General features: G+C 46.0%; 1 protein-coding gene across 6 annotated transcripts in view; it reads left to right on the top strand.

Annotated features, from left to right (window-relative positions):
* Positions 1–22856, top strand: part of LOC119977556 (interleukin-1 receptor type 1-like) — an 83290-nt gene that overhangs the window by 34976 nt on the left and 25458 nt on the right. For 5 of the 6 annotated variants that reach the window (XM_038818632.1, XM_038818628.1, XM_038818630.1 and 2 more), the window contains exons 3-6: positions 3427–3664; positions 5251–5437; positions 17543–17714; positions 19812–19877. In XM_038818632.1, the coding sequence (XP_038674560.1) occupies positions 3427–3664; positions 5251–5437; positions 17543–17714; positions 19812–19877 (663 nt within the window). Of the gene's footprint in view, positions 1–24; positions 100–3426; positions 3665–5250; positions 5438–17542; positions 17715–19811; positions 19878–22856 lie in introns of all 6 variants that reach the window. The other variant, XM_038818633.1, reaches the window with a different exon arrangement.

Below are 22856 nucleotides of genomic sequence, written 5' to 3'. Positions count from 1 at the left end.
CTGTTTTAATAACCTTTGCTCTAGAGTCGCCAGGTATCTTTCTGAAACCACCACAAGGTTCAAAGCCAAGTGCTGATCAATAACTCAATACACCAGTTAGTAAGTTTCAAATCAAAACACATTTATTATACACAGTCAATCACTACTCATGCATAAACTCTACTTATTAAACTAACACTGCTACTAAAGGCCTATACTTAGCTTTCGAATGACCCACCAGTTCAGAGGAACAATGGCCTTTGTCCGGTTCTGAATCTGCAAGCTTCAAGCTGGTATGGAATAGTAGCTAGGAGCGTCTATCTCGTAACGTGCGTTGACTGGAGACTTACTTGGTTGATGCAGCTGTGGGCAGGTCTCTCCTCGCTGAGAGTCACGGTCAAGAGTTCTTTGAGAGCTGCCAAGAGAGGGAACTGAACTTGGGAACACTACTTTATAGTCCCCAGGGGTTTAGCGCCCTTGTGGGCGGACCCCGGACTTGGGTCCCAATTAATTGGACCATGTCCCAATCGTTTCTATCGATTTCTCCAATACTGGAGCTGTTACCTGATCGTTGAGCAGACCCTATGTGTCCGTTGGCCTGCCTTTGTCCTAGCTCCCGCTGGCGCCGGGGAGTCTGTCTTGGTCCTGATTGATTCAATGTTTCTAATTATTCCTGGGGATCGCTCATTAGTATGTAGATGGCTATTGGTTTTCGGTTCTGTCTGGGTTCTGCAAATGTTAATACACAGGAAACCTTGCACCTGCTTGTTTTTCCTGTCGCTGGTCAATTTTCCTTGTATTCTTTGCGGGCATCCATTTTGGAATCGGGACGTGGCCACCCCAGGTGGCTACATGTCTTACTCAGAACTGATCTTGTGAGTATGTCTTGCTCTTGTAATTCAGAGTGTGTCTAAAGGTGCAAAGTATCTAGCCTTGTGGTTGCATCCAGGATTAGAGTGTAAGCTTCATTGAATTTACATGATACATCTTTTGTTCCGCATCCTTGAAACATTGGCAGCATAAACACACAACTTGAATTGTGTGACTTGAAATATAAAATACAATTTTGATTTAAATTGAAATAATAGCAGAAAATCTTTATAGCAGATTTCAAATTGATTCCAAATCTTTTTAACTTTCATCTTGCAAAAATAATAACTCTTCTAGTTCCCATTGACCAGAAAGTGAACTGGACCAGCTCTGTAGATACTGTGGCTACAATAGCAGATCAGAGAATAGGATTTCTGCGGACAGTAACCTGACTTCCCAAAACTTATCCACCACCGACAAGGGACAAGTCAGGAGAGTGATACAATATCTCCACTTGCCTGGATGAGTGCAGTTCCAACAACTCTCGAAGCTCAATATTATCCAGGAGATAGCGACCCGCTGGATTGGCATCAGCTTCACCACCCATTCTGAACCACTGCTGCACAGTGGCAGCAGTGTGTACCATCTACAAAGTATACCACATAAACTCATTAAGGGTCCTTTGATAGCACCTTCCAAACCTGTCACCACTACCACCTAGAAAGAGCAGGCCAGCATATGCGTGGAGACATTACCATCCGCTAGTTCCCCTTCAAGCCATGCACCAGACTGACTTGGAATAATATCAATATTGAGCTTCTCGAGTGGTGTTGGAGCTGCGCTCGCTCCCTGCCCGCCGCTCGCTCGCTCCCTGCCCGCCGCTCGCTCCCTGCCCGCCGCTCGCTCCCTCCCTGCCCGCCGCTCGCTCCCTCCCTGCCCGCCGCTCGCTCCCTCCCTGCCCGCCGCTCGCTCCCTCCCTGCCCGCCGCTCGCTCCCTCCCTCCCCGCCGCTCGCTCCCTCCCTGCCCGCCGCTCGCTCCCTCCCTGCCCGCCGCTCGCTCCCTCCCTGCCCGCCGCTCGCTCCCTCCCTGCCCGCCGCTCGCTCCCTCCCTGCCCGCCGCTCGCATCCCTCCCTGCCCGCCGCCGCTCGCTCCCTCCCTGCCCGCCGCTCGCTCCCTCCCTGCCCGCCGCTCGCTCCCTCCCTGCCCGCCGCTCGCTCCCTCCCTGCCCGCCGCTCGCTCCCTCCCTGCCCGCCGCTCGCTCCCTCCCTGCCTGCCGCTCGCTCCCTCCCTGCCCGCCGCTCGCTCCCTCCCTGCCCGCCGCTCGCTCCCTCCCTGCTCGCCGCTCGCTCCCTCCCTGCCCGCCGCTCGCTCCCTCCCTCCCAGCCCGCCCCTCGCTCCCTCCCTGCCTGCCGCTCGCTCGCTCCCTCCCTGCCTGCCGCTCGCTCGCTCCCTCCCTGCCCGCCCCTCGCTCGCTCCCTCCCTGCCCGCCCCTCGCTCCCTCCCTCCCCGCCCGCCTCGCGCTCGCTCCCTCCCCGCCCGCCTCGCGCTCGCTCCCTCCCCGCCCGCCTCGCGCTTGCTCCCTCCCCGCCCGCCCCTCGCTCGCTCCCTCCCTGCCCACCTCTCGCTCCCTCCCCGCCTCTCGCTCCCTCCCTCGCTCCCTCCCCGCCTCTCGCTCCCTCCCTCGCTCCCTCCCCGCCTCTCGCTCCCTCCCTCGCTCCCTCCCCGCCTCTCGCTCCCTCCCTCGCTCCCTCCCCGCCTCTCGCTCCCTCCCCGCCTCTCGCTCCCTCCCTCCCTCCCCGCCTCTCGCTCCTTCCCTCCCTCCCTCCCCGCCTCTCCCTCCCTCCCTCCCTCCCCGCCTCTCCCTCCCTCCCTCCCCGCCTCTCCCTCCCTCCCTCCCCGCCTCTCTCTCCCTCCCCGCCTCTCTCCCTCCCTCCCTCCCCGCCTCTCTCCCTCCCTCCCTCCCCGCCTCTCGCTCCCTCCCTCCCTCCCTGCCTCTCGCTCCCCGCCTCTCGCTCGCTCCCTCCCTCCCCGCCTCTCGCTCCCTCCCTCCCACCCCGCCTCTCTCTCCCTCCCACCCCGCCTCTCTCTCGCTCCCTCTCTCCCTCCCTGCCTCTCTCTCGCTCCCTCCCTTGCTCTCCGCCTCTCGCTCGCTCCCTCCCTCCCTGCCTCTCGCTCGCTCGCTTCTCGCTCCCCGCCTCTTGCTCGCTCTCCACTTCCTGGTTTCTCTTTCTCTCTGCCTCAAGCACTCTCCGCCCCTTGCCCAGCACTGAAATTAATCTACATTTTCAGTAACAAAAGCAAAATACTCCAGATGCTGGAAATCTGAAATAAAAACAGAAAACGTTGAGTTTTTCCCCCCAGCGTTTTCTGTTTTGTCTCTGATGACAATGTTGCCTTGAAACAACCCATTAGATATTTGTGGCTAAGTGTAGACCACTCCCTTCTTATCAGTGCTACATGGAGTTTTGTAATCAATGCAGTTTGCTTCTGATTCATATGAAGATGTCTTTTTGAAATCCTCACAGCTTTTTACTGGTTCAAAGTATTGTTAAAAGTATTCGAGGTATGTTTAGACAGTTACTCCATATTGGTGTCCAGTGCCTTTAACTGTTGTTACATTTTATATTTGTTTGTAGAATCATGCTTAGAAATGGATGTTGGTTTAAACCGCTACTTTGTTCTGGAAGGAGAAGGAGTTATTTTGCCTTGCCCTGAATTGAATACAGAACAGAACTACAGTGTTACGTGGTATAACAACGAAACATCTGAAGTAATTATAACAGACGAGGAGCGAAGGATCCATGTAGAGAATGATTCGCTTTGGTTTCTTCCTGTATTGTTGAAAGACGCTGGCCACTATATCTGTGTCGTACGGTAAGTCTCCATAGATCTGATTTATGTGCCGAGATGGTGCAGACTGCAGATGCGCCTTCTAGGCCCAGAGCTGCTATAGATCATGCACCAAGGCATTCTGCAACCTCTTGCATAGAAAGTCAATAAGCTTCTATCAGTTAAGCTGTAGCCACCCTGTATCAGCACAAGGCAAGTTAAGAGCACAAAAGGAATGTGCATAAGCGACTAATTACCTTTGTGTGTCAGATGGCATAATTTCATTCACAAATATGTTTCGCTATGTTTTTGTGTTTTGTCTTTTTACAATGATATAAAGGCATCAGTCACTCGTAAGGGATTGCGCAAACACTTGAGGCTCCATTTATTGAGACTAAGCAATTGGGAGCATTTCTACAGAGGCATAAAGTTTGAAGACATCAGAGCTATGCAGTGTGCTCTGCTGAAACAGAAGCAAAACTAAAACTGGATTGCATTACATACTTCCTTTCTGGTGATGTTAAGCTGCAATCCCTTAAAGGCATATTGCAACAGTATTTGCTTTTATAATTTCATTTTGGCCAGGCAGATGGTCAGTGATGGAAGGAAGGTCAGGTGTCGGACCTTTGGAGAATGGGCTTTCTGGTCTTGCACTCGGATGAGTTTGCCACAGTTGAGCAAAAAGGGGCTGTCTGTGTTGCCTCTAGAGTTCATTTTTCTCCTGCTCCTCGGCTACTAACTGTACAGTTGAAGATAAAGATTGTGTATAGAGCAGACCACCACGAACCTTGACAATTGCTTTGTTGATTACCGCAGGATTTCTCCAGAGTGATACTAGCAGTGAAAATGTGTTTTCAGTGTGCCAGGAGTCTGCCCCAAGCACTTTCCATGTTGCAGCAAGCTTTTATTATAAGTATACTATACAAATGTGTGTGAGTTGTGCACTAGCATCAACGGCCATGTCGTCAGTAGCTAGCTCTTGCTACCAGTAGCTACTTTTCAGTATGCCATGATGACTCCAATGTTAATGCATTGTGGACTGCAGCAGAACAAAGTCCATTATGACTGTTACAGAATACTGGGCATTGACCTGCTTGATTCACTGACTACAGCTAAATACCAGCTGAGCATTGAGGGAATCCAATCCCTTTTGTTCCATTGTACAGAAGGATTGCGACAAATGCAAAGTGACTTCCATGCAGTGAGTATCACCATGGGAGACTCTGGAATCTTGTTTCAACTGTTTGTTTCAGAGAATGTGATGTAGTCAGCTCCCTTTGAATAGAGGCCCTCAATGGCCTCCCTTACCCAATAGCATATGTCAAGCTGCAAGATACTACAAACATCTCTAGCTCCAGCCTGGAAAAAGCCAAGCATGTCCAGGTTATTGGGAAGATCGTGTTCTCAGGAACAGGCAAGGTGATACTTGCAAAAGTGCAGGATTGGTACTTGGCATTCCAGAACTTGAACTGCCAGAGAACATGATGGTGTTTTATCAATTCTCCCTGGAGAGTTTCTTGTTGAAGAATAAATGACAAATTTAAATGTTTTCTCATTTCAGTATTTGAGTAATAAACATTTTTGGTCAGCAATTATGTAAAAATCATTTCAACTCTTCTTTTTACATGCAGGTATCCAACATCTTGTGAAAAATGTGCTGTTTTATTAACAGTTACTAACTCTACTAGTCCTTCATGTAACCAAAATAGATTTTTCTATGGGTCTTCTTCATATGTTAGGACTTCTAAAAAGATTTCTTGTCCAGATATTGATGACTATGTGACCCCAAATGAAGAATTAGAACTACATTGGTACAAGGTAAGGAATAGTTTAATGTCTGTATATGTAAAATATAAATTTATATATTTTAATGTATGTATATAATGAACCAGTTTACTGCTGGAAGTTACTGTGTCACCTAAAATAATTAATTTTGGGACTTTGCCCCAGTTGTTTTGTTAAATATTAGGCCCTCTGTGCCCCACCTGATCATATTCCATCATCCCCTCCGCAGCCCCATGCACCCCCTATGCCCACACATATTAACCCATGCCCCCCCCATCCACCCCCAATGGCAGCTCAAACACTCCATAACAACCAATGGCTTCCACCCCCTCCCAATGACCCTTCATATTTCTCAGTTCTGAGTTCAAATAGCCTCGCTGAGTTTGAGTTTCATAATTTGAGAGTCATGACCCGCTCCCTTCCCCCCACTAGCGAAAATCGTAAATAAGACCATAAGACACAGGAGCAGAATTCGGCCCATCGAGTCTGCTCCGCCATTCAATCATGGCTGATATTTTTCTCATCCCCGTTCTTCTACCTACCCTCCATAACCCCTGATACCCTTATTAATCAAGATCCTATATCTCTGTCTTAAAGACAATGATTTGGCCTCCACAACCTTCTATGGCACTGAGTTCCACAGATTCACCACCCTTTGTCTGAAAAAATTCCTCCTTGTCTCAGTTTTAAAGGATTGTCCCTTCAGTCTGAGGCTGTGGCCTTGGTTCCTAGTTTTTCGTACCAGTGGAAACATCCTCTCCACGTCCACTCTATCCAGGCCTCGTAGTATCATAGAACATAGAACAGTACAGCACAGTACAGGCCCTTTGGCCCACAATGCAGGGCCGACCATTTATCCTAATCTAAAATCAACCTAACCTACACCCCTTCAATTTACTGCTGCCCATGCGCCTTGTCCAAGAGTCGCTTAAATATCCCGAATTACTCTGATTCCATCACCTCTGCTGGCAGTGTATTGCAAGCAGTCACCACTCTCTGTGTAAAGAACTTACCTCTGACATCTACCCTATACCTTCTTCCAATCACCTTAAAATTAAGTCCGCTCGTGACAGCCATTTCCGCTGGGGAAAAGCCTCTGGTTATCCACTCGACCCATGCCTCTCATCACCTTATACACCTCTATCAAGTCACCTCTCTTCCTTCTTCGTTCCAGTGAGAAAAGCCCTCAAACTCCCTTAAACTTTCTTCATAAGCATAGACTGCCTTCCAGTCCAGGCAGCATCCTGGTAGATTTTCTCTGCACCCTTTCCAAAGCAACCAGAACGGCAAACAATATTCCAAGTGTGGTCTAACCAGGGTTTTATAAAGCTGCAGCAAAACCTCACGGCTCTTAAACTCAATCCCCCTGTTAATGAAGCCAACACACTTTATGTGCCTTCTTAACAAACCTATCAACCTGGGTGGCAACTTTGAGGAATCTACATACGTGGACCCCAAGATCCCTGTTCCTCCACACTTCCAAGAATTCTGCCTTTAACCCTGTATTCAGCATGAATGAATGAATGAATCACTTCACATTTATCTAATTTGAACTCCATCTGCCACTTCTTAACCCAGTTCTGCATCCTGTTAATGTCCTGTTGTAACCTGCAACAGCCCTCAACACCATCTACAACTTACTAACCCACCCTTTCACTTCCTCATCCAAGTCATTTATAAAAACCACAAAGAGCAGAGGTCCCAGAACAGATCCCTGCAGGACACCACTGGTCACCGATCTCCATGCGGAATACTTTCCATCCACGACCACTCATTGTCTTCTTTCGGCCAGACAATTCTGTATCCAGACAGCCAAATTTCCCTGTATCCCAAGCCCCCTAACTTTCTGAATGAGCCTACTATGGGGAACCTCATCAAATGCCTTACTGAAATCCATACACACCACATCCACTGCCCGACCTTCATCAATTTGTCACATCCTCAAAGAATTCAATGAGGCTTGTGAGGCATGACCTGCCTCTCGCAAAGCCATGCTGACTATCTTTAATCAAACTATGTTTTTCTAAATAATCATAAATCCTATCTCTCAGAATCCTTTCCAATATTTTGCTCACCACAGACGTAAGACTGACTGGTCTGTAATTCCCAGGGATTTCCCTATTCCCTTTCCTGAACAAGGGAACAACATTCACCTCCCTCCAATCATCCGGACCTACTCCAGTGGAGAGTGAGGACGCAAAGATCATCGCCAACGACGCAGTAATCTCCTCCCTCCCTTCCCGTAGTAACCTTGGGTATACCTCATCAGGCCCAGGGGACCTATCTATCCTGATGTTCTTCATAATTTCCAGCACATCCTCCTTCTTAATATCAACCTGTTCGAGTCTATTAACCTGGTTCATGCTGTTCTCACGAGCAACAAGGTCCCTCTCTCTAGTGAGTAAAATATTCATTTAGGGCATCCCCTATCTCCTCCGACTCTAGGCACAAGTTCCCCCCACTATCCCTGATTTACCTTACTCTCACTCTGATCATCCTCGTATTTCTCACGTAAGTGTAGAACGCCTTGGGGTTTCCCTAATCCTTTCCACCAGGGCTTTTTCATGCCCCTTTCTCGCTCCCCTAAGTCCATTTTTGAGTTCCTTCCTGGCGACCTTCGTAACCCTCTAGAGCCATGCCAGATCCTTGCTTCCTCAAACGTATGTAAGCTTCCTTCTTCCTCTTGACTAGAAGCTCCACTTCTCTTGTCATCCAAGGCTCATTCAGCTTAACCATTCCTTCCTCGTCTCAGTGGGTCAAAACTATCCAGCACTCGTAGCAAGTGCTCCTTAAACAGCCCCCACGTTACGGTTGTGCATTTCCCCAAGAACAACTTTATGCTCCTCAGATCCTGTCTAATAGCAGTATAATTCCCCCCCCCCCCCCCTTAAATCGTCCCCTACCTGTCTGTTCCTATCCCTCTCCATGACTATGGTAAAGGTCAGGGAGTTGTGGTCACTGTCCTGCAAGTTTCAAAAAAATCCCCCCTCATCCATCTAAGCTCCAGCGAGTACAGACCAACCGTTCTCAACCGTTCCTCATGCGACAAGCTCTTCATTCCAGGGATCAGTTTGGCCCCATTCCAAGGCCAGCTCATCCTTCCTTAGATAAGAGGTTCAAATCTGCTCACAATACTCCAAATAAGGTCTGACCAGAGCCTTATACAGCCTAAGAAGGACATCCCTGCTCTTGTATTCTAGCCCTTTCATCATGAATGCAAACATTGCATTTGCCTTCTGTCATGAGAATGTCACTTTAAGAAATGTTTGCCTGCTCATGTTACTGCAATGATGTCAGAGTGTGAGTGGTGCTGAGCTCTGGCTCTGCTTTTTAGTTTAACTTTGAGAAAAGCTTGGATGTGTCTGTTTTTTATTTGTTTTGTTTCAGTGTTGGAGCTGAAGCCAGACAAAGCAGGTGTACTGTTGTTCTCTCTGCGATATAAAGACTATCTCTTGATCATTTGGAGAATTCAGAGTGATAACAGTTCTCAGTAGTGAATTTAAACCTGATGTGCTTTTGTTTTAAAGGTTTTTTAAAAATTCTTATGGATGTTAAAAAGAAAGTAAGGATTACTTAGTGTTGTATTCTTTGGGGGTTGTATTTGAATTAACGGTTGCTAAGATGTTCACTATGTTTTAAAAAGGTTAACTTGAGTTCATAGAATAAACATTGTTTTGCTTTAAAAAATACTTTTCCATTTCTGCTGTACCACACCTGTAGAGTGGGCCGTGCGCTCCCCATACCACAATCTGTTAAAAGTTGTGGGTCAGGTGAGCTCCATGATACACTTTGGGTTCTCTGAACCCTGGCCCATATCACTTCCTAACTGCTGACTGAACTAACATGTTAACCGTAAGTAAATCTAGAACTAGAACTCCTAGTTCAAATGGGGGCAGGACTTCCAAATCCAAGTCCCGTCTGCCATTTTTAATGGTCGCAGGAATGGAACACAAAAATGTCGGCAGGCCATCAACATTCCTTCACTGTCATTAGGTCAAAATCCTGGAGCCTTGGGTGGACCATAGAGGTTCAAGAAGGAAACTCACCACCACCTTCTCAATGATAATTAGGAATGGGCAATAAATGTTGGCTTTGCTAGCATTGTTCACTTCTCCTGAATGAAAAACAGAAGAAGTGTTCCATTAGAGCTGTTCGAAAGACGCATCAAAACTAAATTGGAAACTAGCTTAGCCTTGTGCTGCCATTTTCCCAGGGAGAAAGCCCTTGGGCTGGATTCTCCGCTGTCGGGATGTTCCGTTTTGCCGGCAGCCTGGCAACCCCATTGACCAGCCGGTGAAACGGAGCATCCTGCCGGCATGCTGAACCAGAAATCTGGCGCGGTGGGTTAGAGAATCCAGCCCTGTATAGTTGGCTGGCATAAGCAAATGGAAAAAAATATAGGGAAGCAGCCTTAATCGTATTCCTTTTTCTTTACCCTGAAGAAATATTCGACATCAATGCTATTCGTTTAACGCTAACATTCAAAACAGAGAATGAAAAAGATGGTGCAAATAAAAATGGTTCTGTAAGAATTGCTACATATGTCTCGAACAGAAGGGAATAATTTTTCAATTTTAAAATGGTTTTTGTGGTGTGCTCTGAGGCTATTAGTTCTGCCCATACAGTTTTCTGATGCTAAAAAGGAAGCCTTTAGAATGGAAGCAACCCCGGGACATGAAGGTCAGTCACATTTGTGCAGGTGGACGTCCTCAATCCTGGCTGGAAATTCCAGACTCATGTTATAGATAATTATGTTATCGATATGTTATAGATAATGAATTACAAATTTGCTATTTTGTGGGCATTAAAAAGATGTAGCTGAAATAACTTTATCTGCATATGCTGTGTTTGGTATGTTTTGTGTGTTGTGCAATTTGCCAACCTTGGAAAATTGGCAGAAATGGCCTAAAGCTTTAAAAACACCACACCATATATGGTAGTAACCAGATTTTCTTCCACATTTCCTGGTAACATTCTGAGATCTCAACTTTCAGGCATTGATCCAAAAAATTATGGTTAAAGATTTGCTCATTTAAGCAATTTAAAGTCTTGCTCTGCTTGTTTTCTTTCCGATTAAAGTTAAACTGGAGTCTGGGTCCTTGCAGAACTTTGGGACCATCCCCAAAAACTCATATCCCATATGTGAACACATAGTGAGTATTGGCAGTGGATGATGTAGATGTGGCAGGGAAATCTCATGCTGAAATCTCATCTTTTTTTGCTGTGTTTCCAATGTATGGCCCACTAAATTACAGCACAGGTTTCTACCAGATATGGAAACAATATTGAGCATTATTTTGTCCTTTTTTGAGGGGACACTGGTGAAAGCAGGACAAAAACCATGATGCACTATTTGCTGACCCCCTTCAGTCAACATCTGGCCCTGTCCACTTTTGAAGAGAACAGGTAATCAGTGCTCCCAATCAACCGAGGCAAGACACTATTTGAATGTGTAAATTGGAGTTCTTCACTCTGTATCACTCTGAAGAAATGTTGCTCCATTGAACACAAAAATCCAAGGAATAGGACGAGGGGTTAAACCCTTTGGCTCTACCTTCTCACGCCAACCCCACATTTCTTAACACACTTAGTAGCCAATTACATTGCATCTATCCTGTCTCTATCCCTTTAAGTATTTTATAAGTTTGAATGTAATCAGCTCCCATTCTTTGAAACCCTAATCTCTCTTCATTGGACGTTGACCGACATTGGCTCCTGGTCAAGCAAGATCTTGACTTCAAACCAATACATGGCCTGGAACTCTCTACGCTCATCTAATTCTAGTCTCTTGTGCATTTCCAATTATAATTACTCCAACATTGGTAGCTGTGCCTGCAGGTCCTAAGCATCGGAATTCTCTCTTCACTTCTCTGCATTTCCAAATAATTTTCCTCCTTCACAACATTTCTGAAAAGTTAACTTTTTGTCACAACCTAATGGCACGTTTAGCGGGGTGTTTCCCAGTGTTTGCAGCACTGATAAGACCATGCCATTAAACGAGACTCTGTTCTTTTTTTGGACCTCAGTGAAGAAGGCCCCATCGAGGCCGCACTTACCTTCATTTCCTGCACTGAGGGGCTCCGCTCGCCAGTGCAAGAAGAGATTGGGGCTCCATTTTTAGTTTGGCGCCGTGCGGGTGTTGGATCACGCCAAATATCTCCTTAAGTGATTTGGTGTCATGCTTTGTTCTATAATGCTCCTGAAGTGTTGTGGGATGTTTCATTACTCCAAAGGTGCTGTTATAGTCTTCGGTTGAGGCAAGTGCAATTTACAATTTACATGTTATCTTTTAAATGCAGCAATATCTGCCCTAACAATAGCAAAGATCGAGTGAAAGGGATTTCAAGTTGACCTGGGATCAGCCAACGTTGAGTGCACATTTTGGTCTACCATTTTCTGACACTGGTTTAGTCAGTGCAAAAGATCTGGGCTAGGGGAGCCATGATAGTAGAATAGTACAGGTAAATCCCATTTTTTACAAAGTAGGTCAGTGCCCAGTTCATTCCATTTATAAAAAATAAAAAAAAATTCCTTAAAAACTATATTGTGTTTCCGTGGGGAACGCTTCAGCCTAATTAACCCTGTCAGCAGGGTGGAAGCTGTACTGCAGGACTGACCAGCCACAGGAAATTTCATTCGAGGGTGCCTATTAGTTTATATGAAGTGTGAAGTCAAAGGAAAGGGTTGAAGGTGCAGAAATAAGAAGCGAAGGAGTTGCTCAATGCATACAGTCCGAATACTGTTTTGAGCAAGGATTTCTATTGTAAGGTTGATAAACAATTGATATTTAAATTAGAAATGGTGAGATGTTTGAGGGAGCAAAACTGTCATAGTAGTTGGCAGAGAATCGGATGTGATGAGAGTAATTCTGTGTGGGGACAGTTTGGACAGGAAGGATGATGAAATGTGGGATGACTTTGGTCAAGAGAAGCAGCTCGTGCCTGTAAACCATGTAAGGGCTGGAATATTAATAAATTAATCCTTTTTGAGGAAACTGATATGTGTTGGAGTGTGTTATGAAGTGGGGCTGTAGTAGGTGATTTGGTGGGTGTTACATCAGGAAGTAGTTAGCGGAAGAGGTAGATAGATAGATAGAGAAATACAGCACAGAACAGGCCCTTCGGCCCATGATGTTGCGCCAAACTTTTGGCCTAGGTTAATCATAGAATTTTGGACACTAAGGGCAATTTTTCATGGCCAATCCACCCAACCTGCACATCTTTGGACTGTGGGAGGAAACCGGAGTACCCGGAGGAAACCCACGCACACACGTGGAGGATGTGCAGACTCCACACAGACAGTGACCCAAGTCGAAATCGAACTTGGGACCCTGGAGCTGTGAAGCAGTTGTGCTATCCACAATGCTACCGTGCTGCCCTTAAGAAGTTAACCTACACCATTATTCTACCCTAATCCATGTAACTATCCAATAGCCGCTTGAAGGTCCCTAACGTTTCCGACTCAACTACTTCCACAGGCAGTGCATTCCATGCCCCCACTACTCTCTGGGTAAAGAACCTACCTCTGACATCCCCTCTATATCTTCCACCATTTATCTTAAATTTATGTCCCCTTGTAATGGTGTGTTCCACCCGGGGAAAAAGTCTCTGGCTGTCTACTCTATCTATTCCCCTGATCATCTTATAAACCTCTATCAAGTCGCCCCTCATCCTTCTCCGTTCTAAAGAGAAAAGGCCGAGCACCCTCAACCTTTCCTCGTATGACCTACTCTCCATTCCAGGCAACATCCTGGTAAATCTCCTTTGCACCTTTTCCAAAGCTTCCACATCCTTCCTAAAATGAGGTGACCAGAACTGCACACAGTACTCCAAATGTGGCCTGACCAAGGTTTTGTACAGCTGCATCATCACCTCACGGCTCTTAAATTCAATCCCTCTGCTAATGAACGCTAGCACACCATAGGCCTTCTTCACAGCTCTATCCACCTGAGTGGCAACTTTCAAAGATCTATGAACATAGACCCCAAGATCTCTCTGCTCCTCCACATTGCCAAGAACCCTACCGTTAACCCTGTATTCCGCATTCATATTTGTCCTTCCTAAATGGACAACCTCACACTCGTCAGGGTTAAACTCCATCTGCCACTTCTCAGCCCAGCTCTGCATCCTATCTATGTCTCTTTGAAGCCGACAACAGCCCTCCTCACTATCCACAACTGCACTAATCTTCGTATCATCTGCAAATTTATTGACCCACCATTCAACTCCCTCATCCAAGTCGTTAATGAAAATCACAAACAGCAGAGGACCCAGAACTGATCCCTGCGGTACGCCACTGATAACTGGGCTCCAGGCTGATTATTTGCCATCCACCACCACTCTCTGTCTTCTATCGGTAGCCAGTTTGTTATCCAACTGGCCAAATGTCCCACTATCCCATGCCTCCTTACTTTCTGCACAAGCCTACAATGGGGAACCTTATCAAATGCCTTACTAAAATCCATGTACACTACATCCACTGCTTTACCTTCATCCACATGCTTGGTCACCTCCTCAAAGAAGTTAATAAGACTTGTAAGGCAAGACCTACCCCTCACACATCCGTGCTGACTATCCCTAATCAAGCAGTGCCTTTCCAGATGCTCAGAAATCCTATCCCTCAGTACCCTTTCCATTACTTTGCCTACCACCGAAGTAAGACTAACTGGCCTGTAATTCCCAGGGTTATCCCGATTCCCTTTTTTGAACAGGGGCATGACATTCGCCACTCTCCAATCCTCTGGTACCACCCCTGTTGACAGCGAGGACGAAAAGATAATTGCCAACGGCTCTGCAATTTCATTTCTTGCTTCCCATAGAATCCTTGGATATATCCCGTCAGGCCCGGGGGACTTGTCTATCCTCAAGTTTTTCAAAACTCCCAACACATCTTCCTTCCTAACCAGTATCTCCTCGAGCTTACCAGTCTGTTTCACACTGTCCTCTCCAACAATATGGCCCCTATTGTTTGTAAATACTGAAGAAAAGTACTCGTTCAAGACCTCTCCTATCTCTTCAGACTCAATACACAATCTCCCGCTACTGTCCTTGATCAGACCTACCCTCGCTCTAGTCATTCTCATATTTCTCACATATGTGTAAAAGGCCTTGGGGTTTTCCTTAATCCTACCTGCCAAAGATTTTTCATGCCCTCTCTTAGCTCTCCTAATCCCTTTCTTCAGTTCCCTCCTGGCTATCTTGTATCCCTCCAGCGCCCTGTCTGAACCTTGTTTCTTCAGCCTTACATAAGTCTCCTTCTTCCTCTTAACAAGACATTCAACCTCTCTTGTCAACTATGGTTCCCTCACTCGACCATCTCTTCCCTGCCTAACAGGGACATACATATCAAAGACACGCAGTACCTGTTCCTTGAACAAGTTCCACATTTCACTTGTGTCCGTCCCTGACAGCCTAGGTTCCCAACTTCTGCACTTCAATTCTTGTCTGACAGCATTGTATTTACCTTTCCCCCAATTATAAACCTTGCCCTGTTGCACACACCTATCCCTCTCCATAACTAAAGTGAAAGTCACAGAATTGTGGTCACTACCTTCAAAATGATCCCCCACTAACAAATCTATCACCTGCCCTGGTTCATTACCAAGTACTAAATCCAATATGGCCCCCCTCTGGTCGGACAATCTACATACTGTGTTAGAAAAGCTTCCTGGACACACTGCACAAACACTACCCCATCCAAACTATTTGATCTAAAGAGTTTCCACTCGATGTTTGGGATGTTGAAGTCACCCATGACTACTACCCTGTGACTTCTGCACCTTTCCAAAATCTGTTTCCCAATCTGTTCCTCCACATTTCTGCTGCTATTGGGGGGCCTATAGAAAACTCCCAACAAGGTGACTGCTCCTTTCCTATTTCTGACTTCAACCCATATTACCTCAGTAGGCAGATCCTCCTCGAACTGCCTTTCTGCAGCTGTTCTACTATCTCTAATTAACAATGCCACCCCCTCACCTCTTTTACCATCCTCCCTAATCTTGTTGAAACTTCTATAACCAGGGACCTCCAACAACCATTTCTGCCCCTCTTCTATCCAAGTTTCCGTGATGGCCACCATATCGTAGTCCCAAGTACCGATCCATGCCTTAAGTTCACCCACCTTATTCCTGATGCTTCTTGCATTAAAGTGTACACACTTCAACCCATCTCCTTGCCTGCAAGTACTCTCCTTTGTCAGTGTTACCTTCCCCACTGCATCACTACGTGCTTTGGCGTCCTGAATATCGGCTTCCTTAGTTGCTGGACTACAAATCCGGTTCCCATTCCCCAGCCAAATTAGTTTAAACCCTCCCGAAGAGTACTAGAAAATCTCTCCCCCCCCCCCCCCCCCCCCCAGGATATTGGTGCCCCTCTGGTTCAGATGCAACCCGTCCTGCTTGTACAGGTCCCACCTTCCCCAGAATGCGCTCCAATTATCCAAATACCTGAAGCCCTCCCTCCTACACCATTCCTGCAGCCACGTGTTCAACTGCACTCTCTCCCTATTCCTAGCCTTGCTATCACGTGGCACCGGCAACAAACCAGAGATGACAACTCTGTCTATCCTGGCCCTTAACTTCCAGCCTAACTCCCTAAACTTGTTTATTACCTCCACACCCTTTTTCCTACCTACGTCGTTGGTACCAATGTGCACCACGACTTCTGGCTGCTCACCCTCCCCCTTCAGGATCCTGAAGACACGATCCGAGACATCCCTGGCACCCGGGAGGCACCATACCTTTCGGGACTCTCGCTCGCGACCACAGAATCTCCTATCTATTCCCCTAACCATTGAATCTCCTATTACTATTGCTTTTCTATGCTCCCCCCTTCCCTTCTGAGCCCCAGAGCCAGACTCAGTGCCAGAGACCTGGCCGCTGGCGCCTTCCCCCGGTAGGTCATCCCCCCCCCCCAACAGCATCCAAAAGGGTATACTTGTTTTGAAGGAGAACGGCCACGAGGATCCCTGCACTGTCTGCCTGTTAGTTTTCTTTCCCTTGACTGTAACCCAGCTACTCTTGTCCAGTATCTTTGGTGTGGCTACCTCCCTGTAACTCTTCTCGATAGCCCCCTCTGCCTCCCGGATGATCCGAAGTTCATCCAGCTCCAGTTCCTTAACACGGTCTCTGAGGAGCTGGAGTTGGGTGCACTTCCCGCAGGTATAGTCAGCGGGGACACCAGTGGTATCCCTCACCACCCACGTCCTACAGGAGGAGCATGCAACTGCCCTGGCCTCCATCCCCTCTTACTTTACAGAATATAGCTGCCCCGTAGACAAACTGGACCTCCGCCCTCCGACTCTGCTTCCAGTCAGCTGTACTCTAAACTCCTGGCTCCCTTCACGCTCTTTGATAAATATAGGAAATGAAATGTAAGGAGCACCTTACTCCCTCCTCACTTAACTCCCTCAGTCACCAAACTCTCACTGTCGCACTCAAATGTCACAAGCTCAGCACTCCAGTGCAAACAAAGTCTACACTGTAACTAGCTCCTATTTATACTGTGACTCTAGCCTCTGAAAACTGGCCTAATCCAATTAACTAATTAACAAGCTCCAGATGCAAGTAAGTACAAGTAGAACCTTGTTTAAAGCTGATTCAAAATTCACCTTCTTATAGACCAAACAGCAACTTTTAAGTTAATTAACTAAATAAAAGAAATACTAGACTTTAAATAAAAATGAACCCTTATACTCCCTCAGTCACCAAACTCTCACTGTAGCACTCAAATGCCACAAGCTCAGCACTCCAGTGCAAACCCAAAGTTTACCCAAAGGTAAAAGCAAAGTTTCCTAAATTTGCCAGATTGAAGTTGCATTCTTCTTGTAAATGGCATTTCCTACAGAACAATACCATCTATGTAATATCATCACTTTAATCATTTTAGCCAAGCAAATGCTCCTATAGTAAATTCAACAGCGAAGCTGACAGCCTCTCAATTACTTTTAAAGTACGGAAGTACGTTTTCGACTATAACTTGAATGTTTCAGCCAATATAAATTGACCCACTACGGAAAGGAGATGAACAGCCACATTCCATTTCAAGTTTGCAAACTTGTTGAGAAAATGAGGATTTGTGGTAAATTAGTATTATGTAAAAACGGGATTCGCCTGTAATTGTGTTTGCTGTGTTTTTGCAGAATTGTGAGCCTGTTACGAATGGAAGAAAATATATCTACCATAAAGGTGACCACCAACTTACAGTAATAAATGTGGAACCATCAGATGCAGGAAGCTATGTGTGTGAACTGTGGTTTGTGCATAATGGTTTACAATATAGAACGACAAAAACCATTGACTTTGATGTTAAAGGTACGTTTATTGTGTTACAAGATAATGGGAGGGATTCTCCCATCGGGAGACAAACAGCCGATGCCGGAGTGAAACCCGGAGTGTTTCACTCGGGCGTCGGAGGCTGCTCCTCGTCCCCTATTCCGCGCGCCGGGCCTTGACGCTCGCGTCAAAGCGTCGGGCCGGGACTGGCGCGGCCGGCGCCGCCGAAGTGACGTCAGTCGAGCATGCGCAGGTTGGCTGGCACCAACCCACGCATGCGCGGTTGCCGTCTTCCCCTCCACTGCCCCGCAAGATATGGCAGCTTGATCTTGCGGGGCGGCGGAGGGAAAAGAGTGCGTCTTTTAGAGACGCCGGCCCGACGATCGGTGGGCACCCACCGATGGCGGGCCAGACATCTGCTGAGCACGCCCGTGGTGCTCGATCCTCCCTCCGCCCCCCACACTCACCGGTTGCGCGCTGTTCACACTGGCAGCAACCAGGTGTGAACCGGTCAGGTTCGGCAGGCCGCTCGGCCCATCCGGGCCGGAGAGTCGCCGTGAGAAACAGCGAGCGGCGATTCTCCGAGCGGTCTGTCGCAAAGCGTGACACAGCATTTGGGGGGGTAGAGAATCGCGGGGGGTGCCAGGGCGACGTGGCGGGATTCGCCCGGCCCTCTTGCGATTTCCCCCCCCCCCCCCCCCCCCGGCGTGGGGTGCGGAGAATCGCGTCCAATATGTTTGTTTTGGAAAAATTATGTAAAATGTATGAGTGTAAATACTGCAATAGCTGGTTAACAAAATGCATGCTGTAAACTTTCAAATTAAGTTTTTTTTTTGCCTATCACTGTAATGCTTTCTGATAGAAAGCAAATTTTTTTTTTCCAATTATGGGGCAATTTAGCGTGGGCAATTTACCTACCCTGCACATCTTTTGGGTTGTGGGAGTGAGACCCATGCAGACACGAGGAGAATGCGGAAACTCCACATGGACAGTGACCTGGGGCCAGGATCGAACCTGGATCCTCGGCACCATGAGGCAGCCCTTAGAAAGCAAATGACTATTGTTACAACACGTATTTGTTATGGCACAGTAACACAGCGGTTTGCACTGTTGCTTCACAACACCAGGGTCCCAGGTTCAATTCCAGCTTGGGTAACACTCTCTGCGGAGTCTGCACCCCCCCCCCCCCGTGGTATGTGTGGGTTTCTTCTGAGTGCTCCGGTTTCTTCCCACAAGTCCCGAAAGACGTGCTGTTAGGTAATTTGCACATTCTGAATTCTCCCTCCGTGTATCCGAACAGATGCTGGAGTGTGGCGACTTGGGGCTTTTCACAGTAACTTCATTGCAGTGTTAATATAAGCCCACATGTGACAATAATAAAGATTATGGATTATATAACACCACTTCTGCATGGCTGTCAAATGCACCAAAATGACCAACTCTCTGATGGTAACAAAAAACCACTGTACTCTTCACTTCCACATTTAAATTCTTTACTCTTGTTATACTTTTTTTTTAAAATTCAGCCAAAAAGGTACTGTAAACAACAAGAATTAGTACTTTCTAGTTGAAACATTAAACCCTTAAATTTCATTTTTTCTAAACTTAGCATTGCAAATTATTTCCGTCAACTCACACATTTAAAAGGTGTCTGGATGTGCACCAAAGTGTTGTAACTTGCAGAGCTAAGGTCCAAGTACGAGGAAGTGGGATTAGGTTGGATTGCTCGTTTATCGGCTGGTGCAGACACTATCGTTTCCATAGAATTAAATATTCATCTGAACAATTTAATGGATTAAATGCATAATTAAAAAATATTTCTGGTGAATGCATGTATAAATATTTAACCATTAGAATGTACTGAAATGATTGACTCCAGCAGATAGTTGTTTAACAAAACAATACCACCACCTACTGGAATAGATTAGTTTCTCATCACCAATTTGTGCCTCTCTGACAGGCTGAATATAGCATAAAGTAATAATCTATGGTGGAGTATCCTAAGGTTTACCCCTCATTTATATCTACAGAGAATTGTAAAACATAATTGCATTTTTGACTTTGTCAATCAAATACAGTTTTCTCAAAATGTCCCACTTTATTATTTTGCTAACAGCATGGCTTTTATTTTCACAGGCTGCAAGGCTAGTGTTGGCCCAAAGATTCTACATCCAAAAAATGGTACAATTGAAATAAAACCTGGTAAGTTTATTTTCGTTCTGAGAAATAGGCAAGGCTGTTTTTATTGCACTTTGATTATTTGTTTTGGCTCCTTTCGGAATGCTCTTTATCCCACTCCCTGGAAAAGCCTAGCTCGCAAAGTTATTTTGGATATAAATTATAGCAGGCCACCAGTTTAGAAGCAAATGATTTTATGTTTGAGGAAATAGTATTGGATGCCACCATATGGTTCTTATTTAATTGAGCCTGTTAAGGAAACGTATGTAGCCATGTAGCAATATATGTCTGAAATTTCACAGGTATGTTTGATTCTCAGTCCAAGTTGAAGAATTGTTTTGAGATGCTCAATTCTCTTATGGATTATTAAGTGCTTTTTGAACTCTAAACACCATGAAATTCAGTGGAGAATTTGTTTTCAAGGTAACTGAAGAAGGAAATAGCAAGGAAGGTGGGTAAGGCTGCTGTGAGAGATGCATAAAATAATATTCTTTATTGCCACAAGTAGGCTTACATTAACACTGCAATGAAGTTACTGGGAAAAGCCCCTAGTCGCCACACTCCACTCCAGCGTCTGTTCGGATACACTGAGGGAAAATTCAGAATGTCCAAATTACCTAACAGCACGACTTTCGGGACTTGTGGGAGGGAACTGGAGAACCCGGAGGAAACCCACGCAGACACGGGGAACGTTCAGACTCCACATAGACAATGACCCAAGACGGGAATCAAACCCGAGACCTTGGCGCTGTGAAGTGCTAACCACTGTGTTACCCTGTCACCCATGGTAATGACGTTGGAGACATCAGGAGTGGTGAGGCCATGAGCAAGATTGAAGCAACTATAAATAGATGTAGATGAACTGATATGGAAGGAGAATTATAGAGTGGAAAGGATGATCATTAATTCGGGTGAAAGAATCAGGTTATCTGAAATGGAGATTTCAATCATTGAGAATGATGAGTTGCTCAGTGCTGTCAAAGAAAAAAACCTAGACAGACTAGATAAGAGGTGAAACTAGCGAGTAAAAGGAGATTTGACAAGGATGTCACCATGCTTTAGTAAGCTTTTTACATTCTTTTATTATTGAATATTCTGGAGCTTGTTCGGACTGTCTTGTATATATTTCAGTTGATCCCTGTACCATAACCATATCTAATTAAATATTGCAAATGCTCTCTATCTGGGGCAGATCTAGAATATGTTGCAAATTTACCAGGGTGGGTTAATTTGTCCTTCATCTGATCAGGGAGAATGAAGGGATAGTAATCCCATGCCTTGAGGCAGGAAGCAGGTGAGACAATTGACCAATATTGTGTTTGAGGCAATGAGTGACTTTGACATTCAACTCCTCGAATGGGAAATCAAACACAATAATCAAGGGCTGTCATTCGTCAACTTCATTGAAAAGCACTAAAGAAACATGTTAGTTGTTATCATTCAATCTCTATAGTGAAGAAGGAGGCCATTTGGTTCATCGAGTCTGCACCGACCCTCCAAAAGAGCACCCTACATAGGCCCACTCCACTGCTCTACCCCCACAACGCCCACCTAATCTGCATATCATTGGACACAAAGGAGCAATTTAGCATGGCCAATGCACATCTTTGGACTGGAAAAAACCAGAGCACTCAGGAAACCCATGCTGGCACAAGGAAAATGTGTAAACTCCACACAGTTACTCAAGGCTGGGATTGAACCCAGGTCATTGGTGCTGTCCTGCAGCAGTGCGAACCACTGTGCCACCCTTTGGATTGGATTGTTATTGGTTTCAGAGTTACTGAAGTTGAGGCTGCCAAAAGTAACTACCACACCCAATTCCTGTGAGCACTGTTCATTGCCCACATGCCAACACTCACAACAGAGTTGTGACTTGTCCAAAACGGTGTTTTCACGGTGGTGGCGCTTAGCCACACCGGGCAACGGTGTTCTGCTACTGATGAATATTGCAAAGCTTGTGGAAATCCAATCAGATAATTCATGTTTGTTACTCAATTACTCAATACCACCAGAAAGGTACCCCGTATGTGTACCACAGCAAAAAGGCGAGAACATGTAACTAATGGAGAGATGGATGAGCCTGAATATACAATTGTGTTCTCTTTCGGATGCAACGACCAGTCACGTGTGACAGTGACCTTTCAGATGCTTTCCTAGGTAAACGAGGAATTGTGAATATCATGGGGGACAAAAGATTTAACAATTTCAGGGTTGCCCCATTCTCTGTAAATCAAGAAATACAATTTTTTTCCCCTTACCAACTTTTACAGGTGCACCAGAGAAAGCATCCTATCTGGCTGCATTGCAGCCTGGTATGGCAACTGCTTGGCCCCAGACCGCAAGAAACTTTGAGAGTCGTGAATACCGTCCATCACATGAACCCGCCTTCCAACCATTGACTCTATCCGATACCTCCCGCTGCCTTGGGAAAATGGGCAGCATAATCAAAGACCCCCTCACACCCAGCTTACTCGCTCTTCCAACTTCTTCCATCGGGCAGGAGATACAAAAGTCTGAGAACATGCATTAACAGATTCAAAAACAGCTTCTTCCCCACTGTTACCAGATTCCTAAACGATCCTCTTATGGACTGATCTGATTAATACTACATTCCTGTATGCTTCACCGGGTGGCTATGCATTTACGTTGTGTACCTTGTGTTGCCCTATTACGTATTTTCTTTTCGTGTACAAAATGATCTGTTTGAGCTGCATGCAGAAAAATACTTTTCACTATACCTCAGTCCATGTGACAATAAACAAATCCAATCCAATCACACTGAAAAGTCTCAACTTTTGAAATGCCAGTCTCGTTCAAAGGCATTACAATGAATGCTATATTCTGTCATATCAGCAAATACACATGATACACCTATCCATTTCCACACAGCAACAGACGTGCACATGATTGCAGTCACACACATGATTCCTATGCAGACCAACAACATCCTTGAATTGTATATTGATTGCTTCACTGGTTCGGCAGACTGAAAGGTTTTACATT

Source organism: Scyliorhinus canicula, chromosome 14 (genome assembly GCF_902713615.1).
Source record: "Scyliorhinus canicula chromosome 14, sScyCan1.1, whole genome shotgun sequence".
Taxonomy (NCBI): Eukaryota; Metazoa; Chordata; class Chondrichthyes; order Carcharhiniformes; family Scyliorhinidae; genus Scyliorhinus; species Scyliorhinus canicula.
This window is presented reverse-complemented; position numbering and strand designations above follow the sequence as displayed.